The sequence below is a fragment of the Aulonocara stuartgranti genome (genome assembly GCF_965226115.1).
Source record: "Aulonocara stuartgranti genome assembly, chromosome: 3".
Lineage (NCBI taxonomy): Eukaryota > Metazoa > Chordata > Actinopteri > Cichliformes > Cichlidae > Aulonocara > Aulonocara stuartgranti.
The window spans coordinates 279,525-294,897 of record NC_138941.1 but is presented as its reverse complement, the minus strand read 5'-3'; the positions used below and the strand labels follow the sequence as shown (position 1 = coordinate 294,897).

Here is a 15,373-nt window from a genome sequence, read left to right as displayed (position 1 = left end):
CAGAAACCAGTAACAAATGTTTCATGTGATTCGTTTTTCTCCAGTTTGTCTGCAGTGAACCTTAAATACTCACTGAACCAGCTGTTTCCTGATGTGGTGACGTGTGTCGGTGATGAAGCCAACACTCTGTCCAGTGTTGGGCAAGTTACTTGAAAACAGTAATCAGTAACTAATTACTTCCCAAAAAAAGTAATCCCGTTACTTTACTGATTACTTATTTTCAAAAGTAATTAATTACTTAGTTACTTTTTAAAAACACGATTTCCAACCTGAGTAGGTGATAAAGCGATAGATCTTTCAGCCCAATTCTACTTTTTCTACATAATCCATCATACAAAATGTAATCAAATGGAAAAGTCTCTTTTTAAAACTTGTTTTATTAGTTTTAATCTTTTAACTTTAGGCATCAAGCAAAACATTTAATTATATGCAACATTCTCTGACTGGAAGAAATTAGTTTAACATTTAAACCTATTTTCTGCACATTCCAGCACATAAAATAAAATATTTTTTGTGTTTACACTCAGTCTTTCAAATAGATGCAAGTAAAACACAGCAGAAAATAAATAAAGTCAAAGACTCAGCGGTCCTGTTGCTCTATTTTCACCTGTAAAGCAGGAGTGGGGCAGGCGGAGGTTTACCCTGGTGCAGGTGTGCCGCGGTCAGTGGAAGAATCCGCGAGTTTCTCTGTGAGTTTCCCATTACGTCGTAGCTACTCGGTGCTTGTTGGAAGTTTAGGGGTTTTTCGCTGTAAAAAGAAGTTTTCTTCCCACGCACAGCGGACACTAATGTTTTTGTCACTTTTTATGGAATCAAACTCAAAGTAAGGTCAGTACTTCCACGCTTTAAACGCTGCACGCTCATACTCTCTCTGCACTCGATATGTGATCCATTGTTGATCTGCACACAGCTGTTGTCACTAACGTCGCACTCGCTTACGTCACTGTCGTGAGACATTCTCGCAAAAAAATCACGGTTTTAGTAACGCAGTAACGCAGCGTTCCTACGGGAAAGTAACGGTAATCTAATTACTGTTTTTGCAATAGTAATCCCTTACTTTACTCGTTACTTCAAAAAAATAATCGGATTACGCGTTACTGGAGCGTTGTTCTCCTCTGTAACAAAGCAGTGATAAAGGAATAGATGCTGATTTTATTAACTTGTGTCTTTGTGCTGCTGGATTCAGTCTGAAGCAGGCAGCAGTGCTGAACCTACCAGTGTAAATGTGATGGTGGAAGCAGAGGCCAGCACTTGGCAGTGCTAAACACAATAAAAGACTCACAAGTTCCTGCTCAAAGGTCAGCTGCCTTCAGATCAATCATTAACCTGCAGCAGGTTGTGGCCTGATGTGTTTGTAAGAGTTTCACTTTCAGGAGGAGAAGATTTAAACGAGTCACACAAATGTGAACTACAAAGTCTGTGACACACAATTTATGCAAACTGCAGTAAATCTGACCTGAAGAAATCCAGTCTTCTGCCTGTTGTGGTTGTGACAGCTGCTCGTAGGAGAGTTTGTTTGTAGGAGGTGGAGATGTTCTCAGATCAAGTGCGTAATCGTCTCTTTGTGTAGACGCTAAAAGCTGTGAGCCAAAACTCTCTGCTCTGAAACTCTTCACTCAGTCCTCACGCTGAGAGTTTAGAGGCTGAACTTCTTGTTCCTCCATAACACTTTTCATGAAACAGCAGAAATGAGCTTGTGTTTCTCAGCAGTGCGCACACAGAGAACCGATCCTCTCTGCTCAGTCTGAACAAATCAAAGTGAAACGTCAGTGAAAACACAGCTGCTGATCAAACTGTGTCAGATTAATGCCTCAATGTTTCACTGTGAGGTTAAAAAATACATAAAAATGATTTAAAGAAGTAGGAGGCAGATTTTCACAATAAGAGCACTTTGTTTTTAATTCAGTTAATGTCAAACTGTCATCAACACCTCTGTGTTGTCTCCGTCTCTGAGCAGATTCAGGCATTACTCAAATAATAAAGGCTTTTTTTTTCACTATTATACTTTTCATTAGTCTCCAGGTTGATGATTATAAACAGAATTATTAAAGTTTTTATCATTTCAGGCTGAAAATCAACATGAATTTGGTTCTAATCAAAGAAGCTCCTTTAATGTGTGTCATTAAAATCCTCACACAGACTTAAAAAGGCGACATTAACATTAAAATAAATGAAAGAAGCTTCAGCTGAGAGCTTCATGCAGTCATCATCAGCAGCTCATAGCAGTCACAGCTCTTTATTATGCAGCTTTGCAGGAATTAAAGTGGCTGAAGTGTCAGAGTTTGTGTGAGAAGCTGCTTCATGGACAGCTGTACACACGTCTTTATTATTTCTTCATAAATCAAACACACAGGTTTGTCTGCAGATGATTTAAAGTGTGTCGTTGTGCAGTTAAAGCTGTTTGTGTGACGCCCTGACCTCCTGTGAATGAAACAGCCAATCAGATCCATCAGAGAGAGAGCAGGAAGTGTTGTGTGTTTGTGACAGAACAAGGAAACAGTGATGATGATGAACATACAGGTCCTCTGATGTTTCCTGTTACAGTAACGCTTGTTCATCTGTTGCTCTCCTACACTTTCCTATAAATAAAGGAGAAAAAGTCCGTTTAGTTTCATTTCCTACAGCTCAGAGTTACACTTCACATTCCTGCTGTCACATCAAAAAGCTTCACTTTGGTCCAACATCTACATGTTAACATGAAACACAGACAGACTCAGAACATCTGGAACATCTGCACTTTGACCCAAACTGTTATAGCAGGATATTTTCTGCATATTTCTTATGTTGGACCTGTTTGAACTGTAAACGACCTGTAATCATCTGTAAATGGTGTGAGACACACTGAGGCCACCTACAGGGCAGCTGGGGAACAGCAGGGATCTGAAATCATATGAGACGTTAGTGAGTGAGAAGAACAAACGGACTTAAGTTGGGTCGAAGTGATCAAAGTTGATCTAAAACAGAAGATAAATCCACTGATTCTTTGTAAAGTTCATCTGCTGCTCACATGAATCCATGAAAGATTTATTTCACTGAATGTTTCTTCAAAGCTCATTTCAACCTGTTGAAGTCATGAATGAAAGTGCAGACTGAGAGTGGATCACATGATGTTTGAGGTGTGTCATGTGACATGTTCAGTATTGTCACACATGTCTAGATTGTCCCTGATATCATAACTGCTCAAACACTGATGATTATATTTGAAGAATTATTCCTGATGGCAGCAAAGTTTGAATGGAGCTCTCTGTCTGTGCTGATTTGTCGCCCTCTGGAGGTCAAAGCACAAACCTACAGGGCAGCTGGGGAACAGCAGGGATCTGAAATCATATGAGACGTTAGTGAGTGAGAAGAACAAACGGACTTAAGATGGCTCGAAGTGATCAAAGTTGATCTAAAACAGAAGATAAATCCAAAGCAGCATCAGATGAATGTTACCATTTCCAGTTACGGTGCCCTTCATCTAATATGGAAATGTGTTGTTGTTTTAGCCGTGTTGTTGTTCTTCCTATTGTGTTTAGGCCAGAGATGCTCTTCAAACAGCTGACAGACATGACCACATTACAAGAACATGGTGTGAGTCCGATTTGATATTCCAGTCAACGCTGAGAGACCTTAACCAGGAAGTCAGAGGTCAGCTGATGCTGCGAGCAGGAAGTGAACCAAGGGAAAGGTCCACTCTACTCAATCTCAAAGAAAATATGCTGGTATTTGTTGATGTTGATGGTACAATAAAAATATATAATATAATAAATAATAAAATATCGTGTGATGATGAGATGTGTTGTTGGTGTTTGTATTTTCTGTAAATGTCTTTTTAATGTAAATGCTTTGTTCCAGACGGACAGGGAATCAGTTGCTGTACGATGACATCATCTTGATGTTGACGAGGAGGGCGAGAAAAACTAGTTTTGTCCTGCAGATGGCGATCTTGCACCATGTTCAGAGAGCCGACACTTTGATGGTGCTGCTCTACTCAGCTTACTTTAGCCTGGGTTGGACTCTATATGAGCAGCTTCCACTCTGGTTTCACTCTTAAACACACTTGTTTGATTTCACTTGTAAAAGTTGAAGAATAAATATTTTATTACAAAATTATTTGTTGATGCATTTTTTTAGGGTCAAATATCTTGTTTGATTTGAGGAATGAACTGTTAGGGTGGAAAAAGTGAATCAGGTTAAAATAGTGGTGCTTTATATCAGTGAAGATGTATAATGTAATTTAAAATGTTGATGATGGGTTGTAGTGGGCTTGTACTTACAAAACTGCCTCATTTTATTGGAACGATCCACAGTTGCATCCATTCACGGATGACATCTGACATCATTTGACATCTGGTCTGAACACGTTTGTACACAAGATGCCTCAGTTCTGGATGTTCCCACAGACTCCTCTGTGCACCTAAAGAAAAGGTCAAGGGTCAGCAGCACATGTAGTTGGGACAATTCTTCAGTCGCACAAACTACACAATGATTTTCCTCCAATGACGACTTTTCACTTGCAGAAATGGTCCTGTGTGATTTCCAGGCTGTGATATAAAAACTAGTTCCTAATGGCAGCGACTCACTCAGTAAACATGTGTTTCCTTCACCAACCTCACACACAGATCCAATAAGATCAGGAAGTGGGCAGTATAGTACAATATGTGTTATTCTGTGCTGCACTGCCCAAACTAAAGATCTGCTGAAGTGTTGGAAATGATCCAGATGTTTATTTTGGACGATACAGCAGAAGATCAGACATGAAAGTGGAGATAACACAGAAGACCTGCAGCAAAGGTCAGAGGTCAGACTGGGCCCTGGATTCAACAATGAGCCAATGATCATCAAGCAGTGACTAAAGCAGAGCCCTGACGTTCTGACATTCATCACACAGTCAGAACAAATGTCTGCTGATGACTTCATCTCATGAAACGACTGATAGATGTCAGTTCATTGATCAGCTGAGCTGCTGATCTTCATCGTCACAGAAACATTCAGCTTGTTTCAATCAGTAAATAACTCCCACTACTCCCAGTTTGAACTGTTCCCACTCAAAATGCTGTGAGAACAATGATCATTGTAGAACTTCACAAACATCACGTGTTGTTTTCCACATGTAAGATCAGCAAACACACAGAAACTTCCTGTTGCCACACACGGCCTCTAAAATCTCTTCCACGCTTTCTGTCTGAAGTCCACTCTCTGTGTCGGATCCACAGGAAACAACAAGATCTTATTAACATGGTTTTCAATGTGTCTCCTTCCAAAAAGTCCAACCAATGAACAAATGTGTGTATTTGTGGAGGCCGAACAAAAGCATGACACATTTCTCTGTTTCTATAAACTGGAGTCAAACACAAACATGAAGAGTTTCACTGACAGACTCCAAAATGCCCCCACAGTGGATCAAAGGGAAATCCTACAGTGTGGCCAGAGACTCTTAATGGCTCCAACATCAACACATCCACAATGTTGGATCCAGTTCTGCCTCACAGAGTTACTAAGACACACCCTCTGCCAGCATCACAACAGCTCCACCTGCTTCACCTGCCTCCTCAGCATCTGTACACCTGAAGAGAAAAGAAAGGCTCCAACAGCTCAAATCTACAAAGGATTCATGAAGTTTCATCCAACAATAACATGTTTGCCTTCCACAGTGTGCTGTTAGACACCACTGTACCTCTGCCATTTCAAAAAGAGCAGCTTGGGAACATTTTGGCTCCAAACACTTTGTGTTTAAGTTCTTTGTTTTCTTTGTGAAGCCGACAACATCTGGAGCTTTGTGACTCATAGAAACATCATTTTGTTCTTTAGATGACAGCAGATTGGGACTGAATAATCAATCACTATCAAACCAATAAAGACAAACATGCTGATTTTACAGGAACTTTGTTGGAGAAGCTGCAAAGACATGAAACTGGTGGAGATCCCAAACCAGTTGATAGTGCTGGTTATTCCAAATAAAGCTGTTTCCCTTTGAGATGAAATGACTTTGTGTCCTGATATATAATAAAGATGTTGTTGTTTTTGAGCCCCTGTATTAAAAGTAGTTTAAAGTCAGCTTGAGTTTGATGTCTTTATGTCAAAGCTGCTCATGATGTTGAGCTGCTGATGGAATAAAAACAATATAAAAGCATGTAGTCCAGACTTAAATGTAGCCTGTTGTTAGCTGAGGTCCACACACAGTGTTTGACAGTGTAAAGTGTGTGAAAGGGCTGCTGGTGGAGCTCACTAGGATGAGCAGGTGACCACGAGGTGGAGAGCAGCTGGCCTGGCTTTGACCCGGGCCACGCCCCCTTTCTCTCTGCTTTGCTGTCACTTATCTTCACTGCTCTGTCCAATAAAGCTGAAAAAGGCCCCGAATCAAAGAAATCTGCTGCAGCCTCTGAAACGTCTTCTGTTTCCTTCCCGACGGCTTTTTCACCGTCAGCCCATCAGACAGTCCAGCAGCATTTATGATGATGTCATGATGTTGAAGAGGCTGCTACGGTGGCCTCCCATGACCCCCAGCCTCATCACAGCTGAGATGCAGACATTTGAAAACATTCAGCAGACAACTGAATAACAGTCCAACACAACAGTCTGTGTGCAGACACACACTGACCTTTCATAGAGTCAAACACAGCTGGTTGAGTCATTTCTCTGTGAGTCTAAAGTGAATCTAGTATTTGAAAGTCCACTTCCTGTATTTGTTGTTGAAGACTTCTTCAGCTTCTTCTCAAGGACATCAGCTGCTTGTTTGGCAGCAGAGGCAGTTAAGAAGCTTCCTGAAAAACACTGAACAGTGAGTTCACTGTGGCATATGACAGATTCAGCTTTCTGTGTGCAAATGTGTCTGTGTCGACCTTTCAAATGCTGTTGAATCCAAAACATCAGCGGCTCCTCGGCTGCTCACTTCATGCACTTCTGTCTGTGTGACAGTCCAATGACATCACAGCTGTTTCCAGCCCCAGTGTCTCAGGACTGGACACCTTTAAACATGTCGAGGATCAAACAGCGTCCAGCTAAACACACATGAAACTATCAGAGCTGACAATCATTCCAATAACATCTAATGGTTCATGTATGTAGACACAGGACTACAAGGAAATGGCTCTCAGCATCTGGCTGTGGGAACACATGAGTCCCTGTTTGTGTTCAGATTGTGTGCATGTTTTAGACGTGTGTCACATGTAGAAACACAACAATCCCACAATGACACACAGATGTGTTTGACACAGCTGTGCAGCTGTAAGTTGTTTCTAATGATTCATTGAAGCTCTTCTAACATTCTGGAGACGATCAGTACATGAATCTGTTCAACACGACAACAATTTGACTTCAGTGTGAACGTTTGCATTAAATAACCTTCTTCATCCAGCTGACAGCATCTTCATCCTATGATGTGAACAGTTCCTCCTGTTGATGACAAACCTCTGACAGGATCTGCTTGAGGAGCTTTTTCATGTGCAGCTCTCTGAGCTCAGGGCTGAGCTGCTGTTTCATCTTTAAGAGCTGCTGCCTCCTCGCCGGACTTGTTCTCCTCTTCTTCTCCTGATGACACCATTTCTGCTTCATATTAAATTCAATAAAGATGCTGACATGTATCTGTAGCAACAACATCATTGAATCTAGAACAACTGGAGCCAAACCAGTGGCTCTGCTGGGATCACTGGTGAGCCAACACTTCCTTGTTGATGCAGATTTCAGGGCTTCCTTTTGCTCCTCCGTTATAACTGTTCTCTCTTCTCAACACATGATGACACAAAGGAATCAGCAGTGACAAAGATGATGCTGAAGAGAAGCACACACTTCACACATATAACAGAGCAGTGCAGTTACACACACCTCTGCTCGACATCAGGCCTCAAACAAAGACACAAAACACTAACTTGACTCTAAACAGAAGAAACGAGCAGCTGTTTCTGTTCTGTGCTTATTTATATTTGACACACATGCTTCTCTTTGTGCAAACACACATCGCACTATAAGGGTAACCTCGCACACAATGATTGGACAGCACAGTGATGATGCTGGGAGATCCTATACGCAGCAACACAGAAACACTGAGAACTTTAAACAATGATGGAAAGTGTTATAAATGACTTGTTGGCCTCTGATCTGTCACAAACAGCTGAAACGTGTCTCTCATGAGTCACATGAAGGTTTTTGACAGAAAGGACAAAAAGTAGCTGCAGTCAGTTTGTGTCATTTTTATATTTATTCATCTGGGAGAAAAATCTGAGGGACATTAAAATGTGTTTTCAACAGAGACAAGAACATGAATATAACAGAACAGGTAAATGAACATGTTTCAAGTAAACAGCTGGACTGATCAGGTCCAAACACAGAGTGATAAACTTGTCAAACAGCTGTCATATCTTTATATAGAAGCTCTTTATAAATGCTGCTCACTGCAGTCTGTTTACTAATAATGTCAAAGTGTTAGAAACACAGAAACATCAGAATGGTCTTTGTTCACAGAAACCTGTCTGGGATCCTTTGTTGTTCTTTTGATGCAGAGTTACATTATAAATATAAAGAGTTATTTCAGAGTCTCATCAGTTTTCCTGCATGTCTTTATTTAACACATCAGCAGGGCTGAAGCTCTCATGTTAAACACACACTGATCTATGGACACGTTCATGTGTTTCTAACAGAACCAGGCTGTTATCAGCCTGCACTAACATTATGTCACACACACTGAATGTAACAGTGACAGTTTACATCATCACACAATCAGCTGTGATTGTTTCACTGTCATCAAACGAGTCAACAGGAAGTAGAATCAATAGAAACCAATCATTTACTGACAGCATGTCTGATGGAAATAAGTGCAGATTATGTATGAAGTCTAACTGCACACAGTAACTGTGTTACAATAAGGACTTAACAGCGCCCTCTGCTGGAGTGTTTCAGTACTGCGTTAACTAGAATACACCACCTCCTCCTCACACCACCTGCTACAGCTCTACTCTTCTATGACTACAGTCATCCACAGCACTGATGTGAGGTCACATGGTTCATATGTAAGGAGCACAGCTGACCTCAGGTCAGTTTAATGACTGTGAGCAGCAGCTGTGTTATTGTCACTGTGACAGGGAGACACTCTCAGACACAGCGCTCATGTCAGCTTGTTCTCATGCAGGAGGATCAGGAGCTCCATGTTTGTCTTTCTGTTTGAATCATGATGTGTTTGTGCCATCAGAGTCTGTCATGAGTACTCAGGGTTTCACAGCAGCTCTTCTGGATGCTGACGAGGACTCCAACCTCATGTTTCACCTCTCTGAGCTTCTGATGTCTGTGAACACTCGTGTTTCTTCTCTGGGCTCATCTGGACAAAAACACCTTTCTGTGTTTGGCTGCAGCCTCATTCTGACTGACAGGAAGTGTGTTATCCATGAGCTGCACTTCTGTGAGGAAGTTTCCTGCTGTGTTTCCTGTCTGTGGACAAACACGAGTGTTCCAGCTGAGGACTTGCTTCCTTCCACCTGTCCATACAGGACATCACGCTGTCTGCAGCTCTGTAAATGCAGCTCCAGGTCCTTCCACGTGCTGCTCTGTATTTGTGCAGTTTGTAGTGTGTCCTGGGAAACGTAGCACACATGGTGTTCTTCTGCTGTTTCCTCCTTTCACTGAGTGTGAAACACTGACGCTGTGCTGTTGTTCACAGAGGGGAGCTGATTCTAGCTGCAGCTGGACTCTGTCATCTAACTGAATGTGTTGGTGCTGATCACGGGGCTCTGAGGGGGGAGCAGCAGGAGGACTCTGGATGCTGACGTCAGTGTATCTGTGGAAGCTCCCACAGCGTGTCTGTCATTCAATATTGTGCTGTATATTGTATCTATGCAAAGATGAACAGACTGTGTGTTCACTGGTCTCTGTGCTGCAGCTCTGATGTCATCATCACTCCCTCCTCCACCCTCAGCAGTCCCAGCATGCTGCTGTGGTGCACCCCACCCTCACTCTACACCTGAGCCACAGACCACACCCTCCACCTCAATATACACCACAGTTTTCTCTGCTGTGGAAATGAGATCAGGAGGAAATCATCATTATTATTATTTAATAAACGCTCACATTAATGTGGGCTTATTTGTTTCATATTAGAAACATTAGTTGAGTGTTTTTAGTATAAAATGGTCAAAGTCCCTCTTTTTGCTCCTCCCCTCACCTGTGGATGGGCGGTGCTGTTACCGTGGTGACAGCTTGGATGTGTTTCAGTCCTGCCTGGTTATCACTGCAGGAATCTTTCACATTTATTACAGGTAATAACTCTGATTTTTCTGTGTATTATGAACTAAATGTATCCTGATACACACAGAGATGGATGAGCAGAGGTCACATGATGAAAGAACAAACATGGAGTCTTTGATTTATTTAGATATTTATTGATGAATGCAAACAAACCCGACACTGAACCATCGTCCAGCAGAACAAACCTGATCACATGACCTGCTGACCCAAACAGTGCAAAGCTCCATGGCAACAACAACAAACAGCCTCACATATGTTAACAGAGGCTGTTAGAAGCACAGAGTCTTTACAGTCTTTCTCCTGTTTGGACACAGATCTCTGCACATCTTCATCACAGTTACTCACAGACGTGCAGAGTGTGTGGATATCAAAGCTAAGTTTCCACCATGTTTGTAGTCTGTACTGGGACTCATGGAGCATCTCTCTATGAGCACTCAGTGCTTTAAACAGTGAGTCCCAGTTTAACCAGCAGCCTTCACACCACACATCACACAGACATGGAAACTTCAAACCTCAGACTGAAGACACCATCAGAAATAAACAGATTGTGATGAAGATGAAGAACTGGACCAGTTTGCTGTGGTTTCTTCTGTTCCTGTCAGAAATAAGAGTCTGGCAGCACTTTGCTCTCCTTCCTCATGTTTAAGGAGGAAGTGAAGAAGAGCGAGTGAGTCGTCTTCCTCTGTGGGCCCAACATCAGGCAGCAGCCACGTATTTTTAAAAACCCAGCACACTGCTTCAGAAACACTGAGTCAGGTGACCAGAGTCATGTGATCAGTGAGGTCTTCACTCAGGACGTCACAGCTTCAGGACCTGATTCAGAGGTTTATGAGGACGTGGATCATTGGTGCTGATGTTGTGTGAGAGCTGGTGAACCATGGGGAACATAAATAACAACCAGGCCATCAGCAGTTCTACCCCCAGCTCTAACACCTACATAATACACTATACATATAGTTATTGTTAAGGTTCAAATATTGAGGAAGGAGAGTACAAACAACCAGGTCCAGAAGAGCTTGGTCAAACAATTGATTTTAATGAACACAGGCGTGGGGGGACCAGCGCCGTACGCAGACAGCGCTGATCTCCGACTAATCAAAGCATAAACAGATATTTTATACCATCGGGGTTTGGATTTAATGACGCCCCTTCAACGTCACACAGATACATACATACATACGTCAAATCAAAACCACAATGACTTTTAACACAGTTTGAAAAGAACATTATCTCTATCTTCATGGCAGATGTTTCCTGTCAACCTTTTGACTGCCGCTTCTCCAAAACCACAGACCATGCTCTGCAGTAAGATACCACTTCTGCACGCCCGCAGTTGCAAGCAAACATGATTAACCTCTCACCTATAACTGAATGTATCTACTATGTGTGTGTGTGTGTGTCACGACCTCACTTGGCACTCTGTGTCACCTCTCACCTACTAACGCTCGCAGTCAAACAGAGGCCACTCTCACATGTGTCAGCAGTTTACTAAAACTATATATGTAGTATATTGAATAAATGTTTTAATCAAGAACCTCTACTAGAAGCTTAATAAAAGAATATAAAAGTATAAAAGATAATAATGAACAACCTGGTTATTCAAATAGCATCATCCAAACAGCTCCTCAGAATAAGCTGCACTTACACTCTGCTTTTAGTTTCACTTTTGCAAAAGCACGCTCTGCAAACCTGCAGTTTCCTGTCAAGACTTTGCACAGAGTGGACTCAGAATCAACAGAATCAGCCCATACACACTTAAGATTATAACAAGCATTCAAAAGCATTTAAGATCATAGATTCAACTCAACAGTTTAAAGTGGTTATAACTGCACCTGTAGTAAAGGCTAATTGGGTACCAAAATGTTTAAACATCTGAATGCAATATCAATGCTGTAGATTATATTATTAATGCAATGGTAATGATGATGATTATTAACAGTAGCAACAAAATAATTTCCCTGATCTCCACATTATATAGGTTATAGTATGTTCTATATAAACGTAGCTGAAGCAGTTTCATTTGTAGATTCACGCTGCACTTCACATGTTTGTCCACCAGATGGCAGCACAGAGGCCTGTGTTGGAAAGCTTTGAGTAATGAAGCGTTTTCAATCCAAGCTTCAGAAAGCTTCATGTGGTCATCAAGGAAGCAACCAGGAAATATCTGCTGTGTGTAAAAACAGCAACACAAGAATCCAGGATGAAGACAAGAAACTCAAAGCTCACAAAACAGGTGGAGCTAATTTTGTGACGTGTTTCTGTAAAAACACCACAGAAGTGAATCATCAAAGTTTCCATGTGAGCTGATGATGCTGCTGCAGAGTTTCTGTGAACCTCCTGTGACCCCGCCTCCTCATACAGAGACATCTGATTGCTCTTCAAACTGCATCACGTGGACACATGTGATTGTGTGTTGTAGTATTGATCCCAATGCTGGTATCAGTCCTGGATCAATAACACTGGATGGATGCGTTCAGCATGGAGCCCCTGAGCTGTGTTACAGACAAACATGGAAACTGACAGGTCTGTGTCATTCACAGTCTGTAACACTTCTAAACAACAGAGGCTGACCCAAGTGCCTCAGAGCCAGGCACGCTCACATCACAGCTCTCTGAATAAGCCAGTTTCAAAATAAGAGCTGAAAGCTGTGTTTGCTTGTGTTAGCTTATTATTGTGGAGACTAACATTCAGTGATCATGTGTTCAGACTCATAATGATTACTCTCAGAAATCCTGATCTTTGTATTTACTGTGTGTTGGATCAATAACTGAGATTCATGGTATCACACAGCTGTGCTGCTGCTGATGTCAGCACATCTGGAACAATACGAGGTATCTGCTACCAGACTGAGCAGGACGTGAGACCTGTGGACTGTTTAAAGCTGACCCTCCACAGCTCACTCAGACCTGATCCACACCTCAGTGATATTCTCTGACTTCCTCAGTAGAGACAGAAACCATTCAGATCTGGGACCATCAGCTGACTGATGATGTCACACAGACTGTGTTTTTCAGGAACAGTGATTCTGATGTGAGCCTGCTAGCTGACAGCAGACCTGATGAAAGCACATGTTCACATCTGTGAGGACAGACTGGACTCTTTGACTGCACCTTGGTTCTCCTCAGAGGTCTGTACAGGAGCATGTCCACCCCCACTGAAGATCTCAGTCACTGTGAAACATAGAAAGCTGCTTGTGTGGCCTCTGCCTCACATGTAGATACAGCTACAGGTTTCTCTGTCAGTCAGACTGAAACAGTGTCCTGATGCTGCATCATTCAGCTCTGTGCCCCAGTCAGCATCACTGGGAGCTACCAGTGTTTCTGCCCTTTTCCTGTAACACTACACTCAGCACAGGCTCAGCTGGTATCCAGTGTTGGACTTTGGCTTCAGCTGCTGTGATAGATCCTCTAACATAGATCAGCTCTGCTACATGTTGTTAGATAAGTGCAGCTGCTGTCATGTCCTGATGTTTCTCTGGCTCAGCAGCTTCTCCATCAGAGGTTCACATGGAGCTGATCCAGTATCTCCAGTAACTGTGTTCTGTGCCTCACTGGTTCATCCTTCTGTCTGTGTGACGTCAGTCAGATGTTGAAGTTAAACTCTGTAATCTTCACTGTGTCACAGAGTTCAGTGAGTCCCGTTATTCACAGTATCAATCAGATCATCAGAGAACAGCTGATCAGCAATCAGTGGTGCCAACAGCGCCTCCTGTGGTGAGAGGATGCAATAATGCAATGTAGCATTTTTCCACTCAACACTTGCAGTCATGGAAACTGTCTGTTGGATCTGTGTGACGTTGCTTTCTTGGTTAGAGTTCCTCACAAATGTCCAGATGATTCTTCTAATGAGGCGTCGACCATGTTTGCAGCTCTTTGGAAGAAAACGTCGCCCTTTGCCATCCTTACTTTTCTTTGACTTCTTCAAATGCAGCTGAACTCCAGCTGGTATTTTCTTGGACTTTGCAGCTGTTTCTGGTCATCAGTTCATTCCTGCAAACCTCTGAAGCTGAACAACAATGATGCTGCATTGCTGGCTGATCCCAAAAGGTTGATTCTGTTCATCTGGACGTTTTCAGAAACGTTTGCTCACTGATCAGGTGACTTCTTCAGTCTCAGCTGACTGCAGCTTTACAAGCTTACAAACAGCACATTTGCACAATGACTGAAAGCAGCAGCACCTGATATATATGATACTAATATAATACATATACATATATAATCCATACTAATGATGAAGGAACTGAGCTCACAGTCCATTGTTCATTCAGTGAACTACTCAGTTTATTTTGGGCCTCAGAAATGCTCACTCTGTTTGTACATCACTGTCAGCAATAGACTCATTCTGCTGTGTGGACAGGAACACATGTGACATCACTTCCTGTTTGTTTGTGACTGAAGAAGTTTACAAGGAATCATTTAGAAGAGTTTCAAACATCAACTGATTGAATCCATGAATCTGAAAACGTGTTTGTGAGTGAAAGAGACAGACATGTACAGACTGAACTATCTGTTCAACAGTCAGAGTGTTTCTGTAACAGGAGACACTCTTTACACTCCACTCAGCACAGGGACACTGAGGAATCAGACCAGACATAAAACCCAGGATAAAGAGTTTGAGTGAATGTGGTGTTGAAGGTGTGGAGGTGGATCAGAGTGTCAGAGGAGACTCTGTAGAAGGACAGAGTGCCAGCAGGACAGTCCACATACACTGCTGCTCTGTTAGAGACAGAGGAGGAGGAGGAGGAGGAGATGGATGTTACTCTGTTATTGTGCCAGACAGACTGAGGACCATCATCAGAGCAGATCAGACTCCAGGACTGATCATTGTCTCCAAACAAACAGTCAGCACTGCCTCCTTTCCTTCTGATGCTTCTGTAACTCACTGATATAGAAACTCTTCCTCTCCACTCGACCTCCCAGTAACAGCGACCAGTCAGACCATTTCTACACAGCAGCTGATAAACATAACCATCAAATCTGTCTGGATGATCAGGATATGACTGAACCTCCTCCACATGTGTCACCTTCCTGTTGTTGTCAGACAGTTGGAGCCATTTGTTCACTGTGTTTGTGTCGATTGTGAGTTGACAGGAATCTGATGGAGAGAACAAACACAATCCAGCTGCAGTTATTGATCCATCATCTGTTCATTGATTGAC

General features: G+C 42.3%; 4 protein-coding genes across 4 annotated transcripts in view; 2 read left to right on the top strand and 2 right to left on the bottom strand.

Annotated features, from left to right (window-relative positions):
- LOC309702205 (protein NLRC3-like) overlaps positions 1-15,373 on the top strand; it is a 257,026-nt gene that overhangs the window by 25,438 nt on the left and 216,215 nt on the right. The gene's annotated exons all lie outside the window — the stretch shown is intronic.
- The window catches only part of LOC309702181 (NLR family CARD domain-containing protein 3-like), a 233,901-nt gene that overhangs the window by 76,497 nt on the left and 142,031 nt on the right, over positions 1-15,373 (bottom strand). The gene's annotated exons all lie outside the window — the stretch shown is intronic.
- LOC309702276 (uncharacterized protein) overlaps positions 1-15,373 on the top strand; it is an 84,256-nt gene that overhangs the window by 42,614 nt on the left and 26,269 nt on the right. The gene's annotated exons all lie outside the window — the stretch shown is intronic.
- Positions 14,471-15,373, bottom strand: part of LOC309703434 (NLR family CARD domain-containing protein 3-like) — a 39,475-nt gene continuing 38,572 nt past the window's right edge. Inside the window, exon 11 of the mRNA XM_082528240.1 lies at positions 14,471-15,309. Within this exon, the coding sequence (XP_082384366.1) occupies positions 14,774-15,309 (536 nt within the window). The 3' untranslated portion in view covers positions 14,471-14,773. The remainder of the gene's footprint in view (positions 15,310-15,373) is intronic.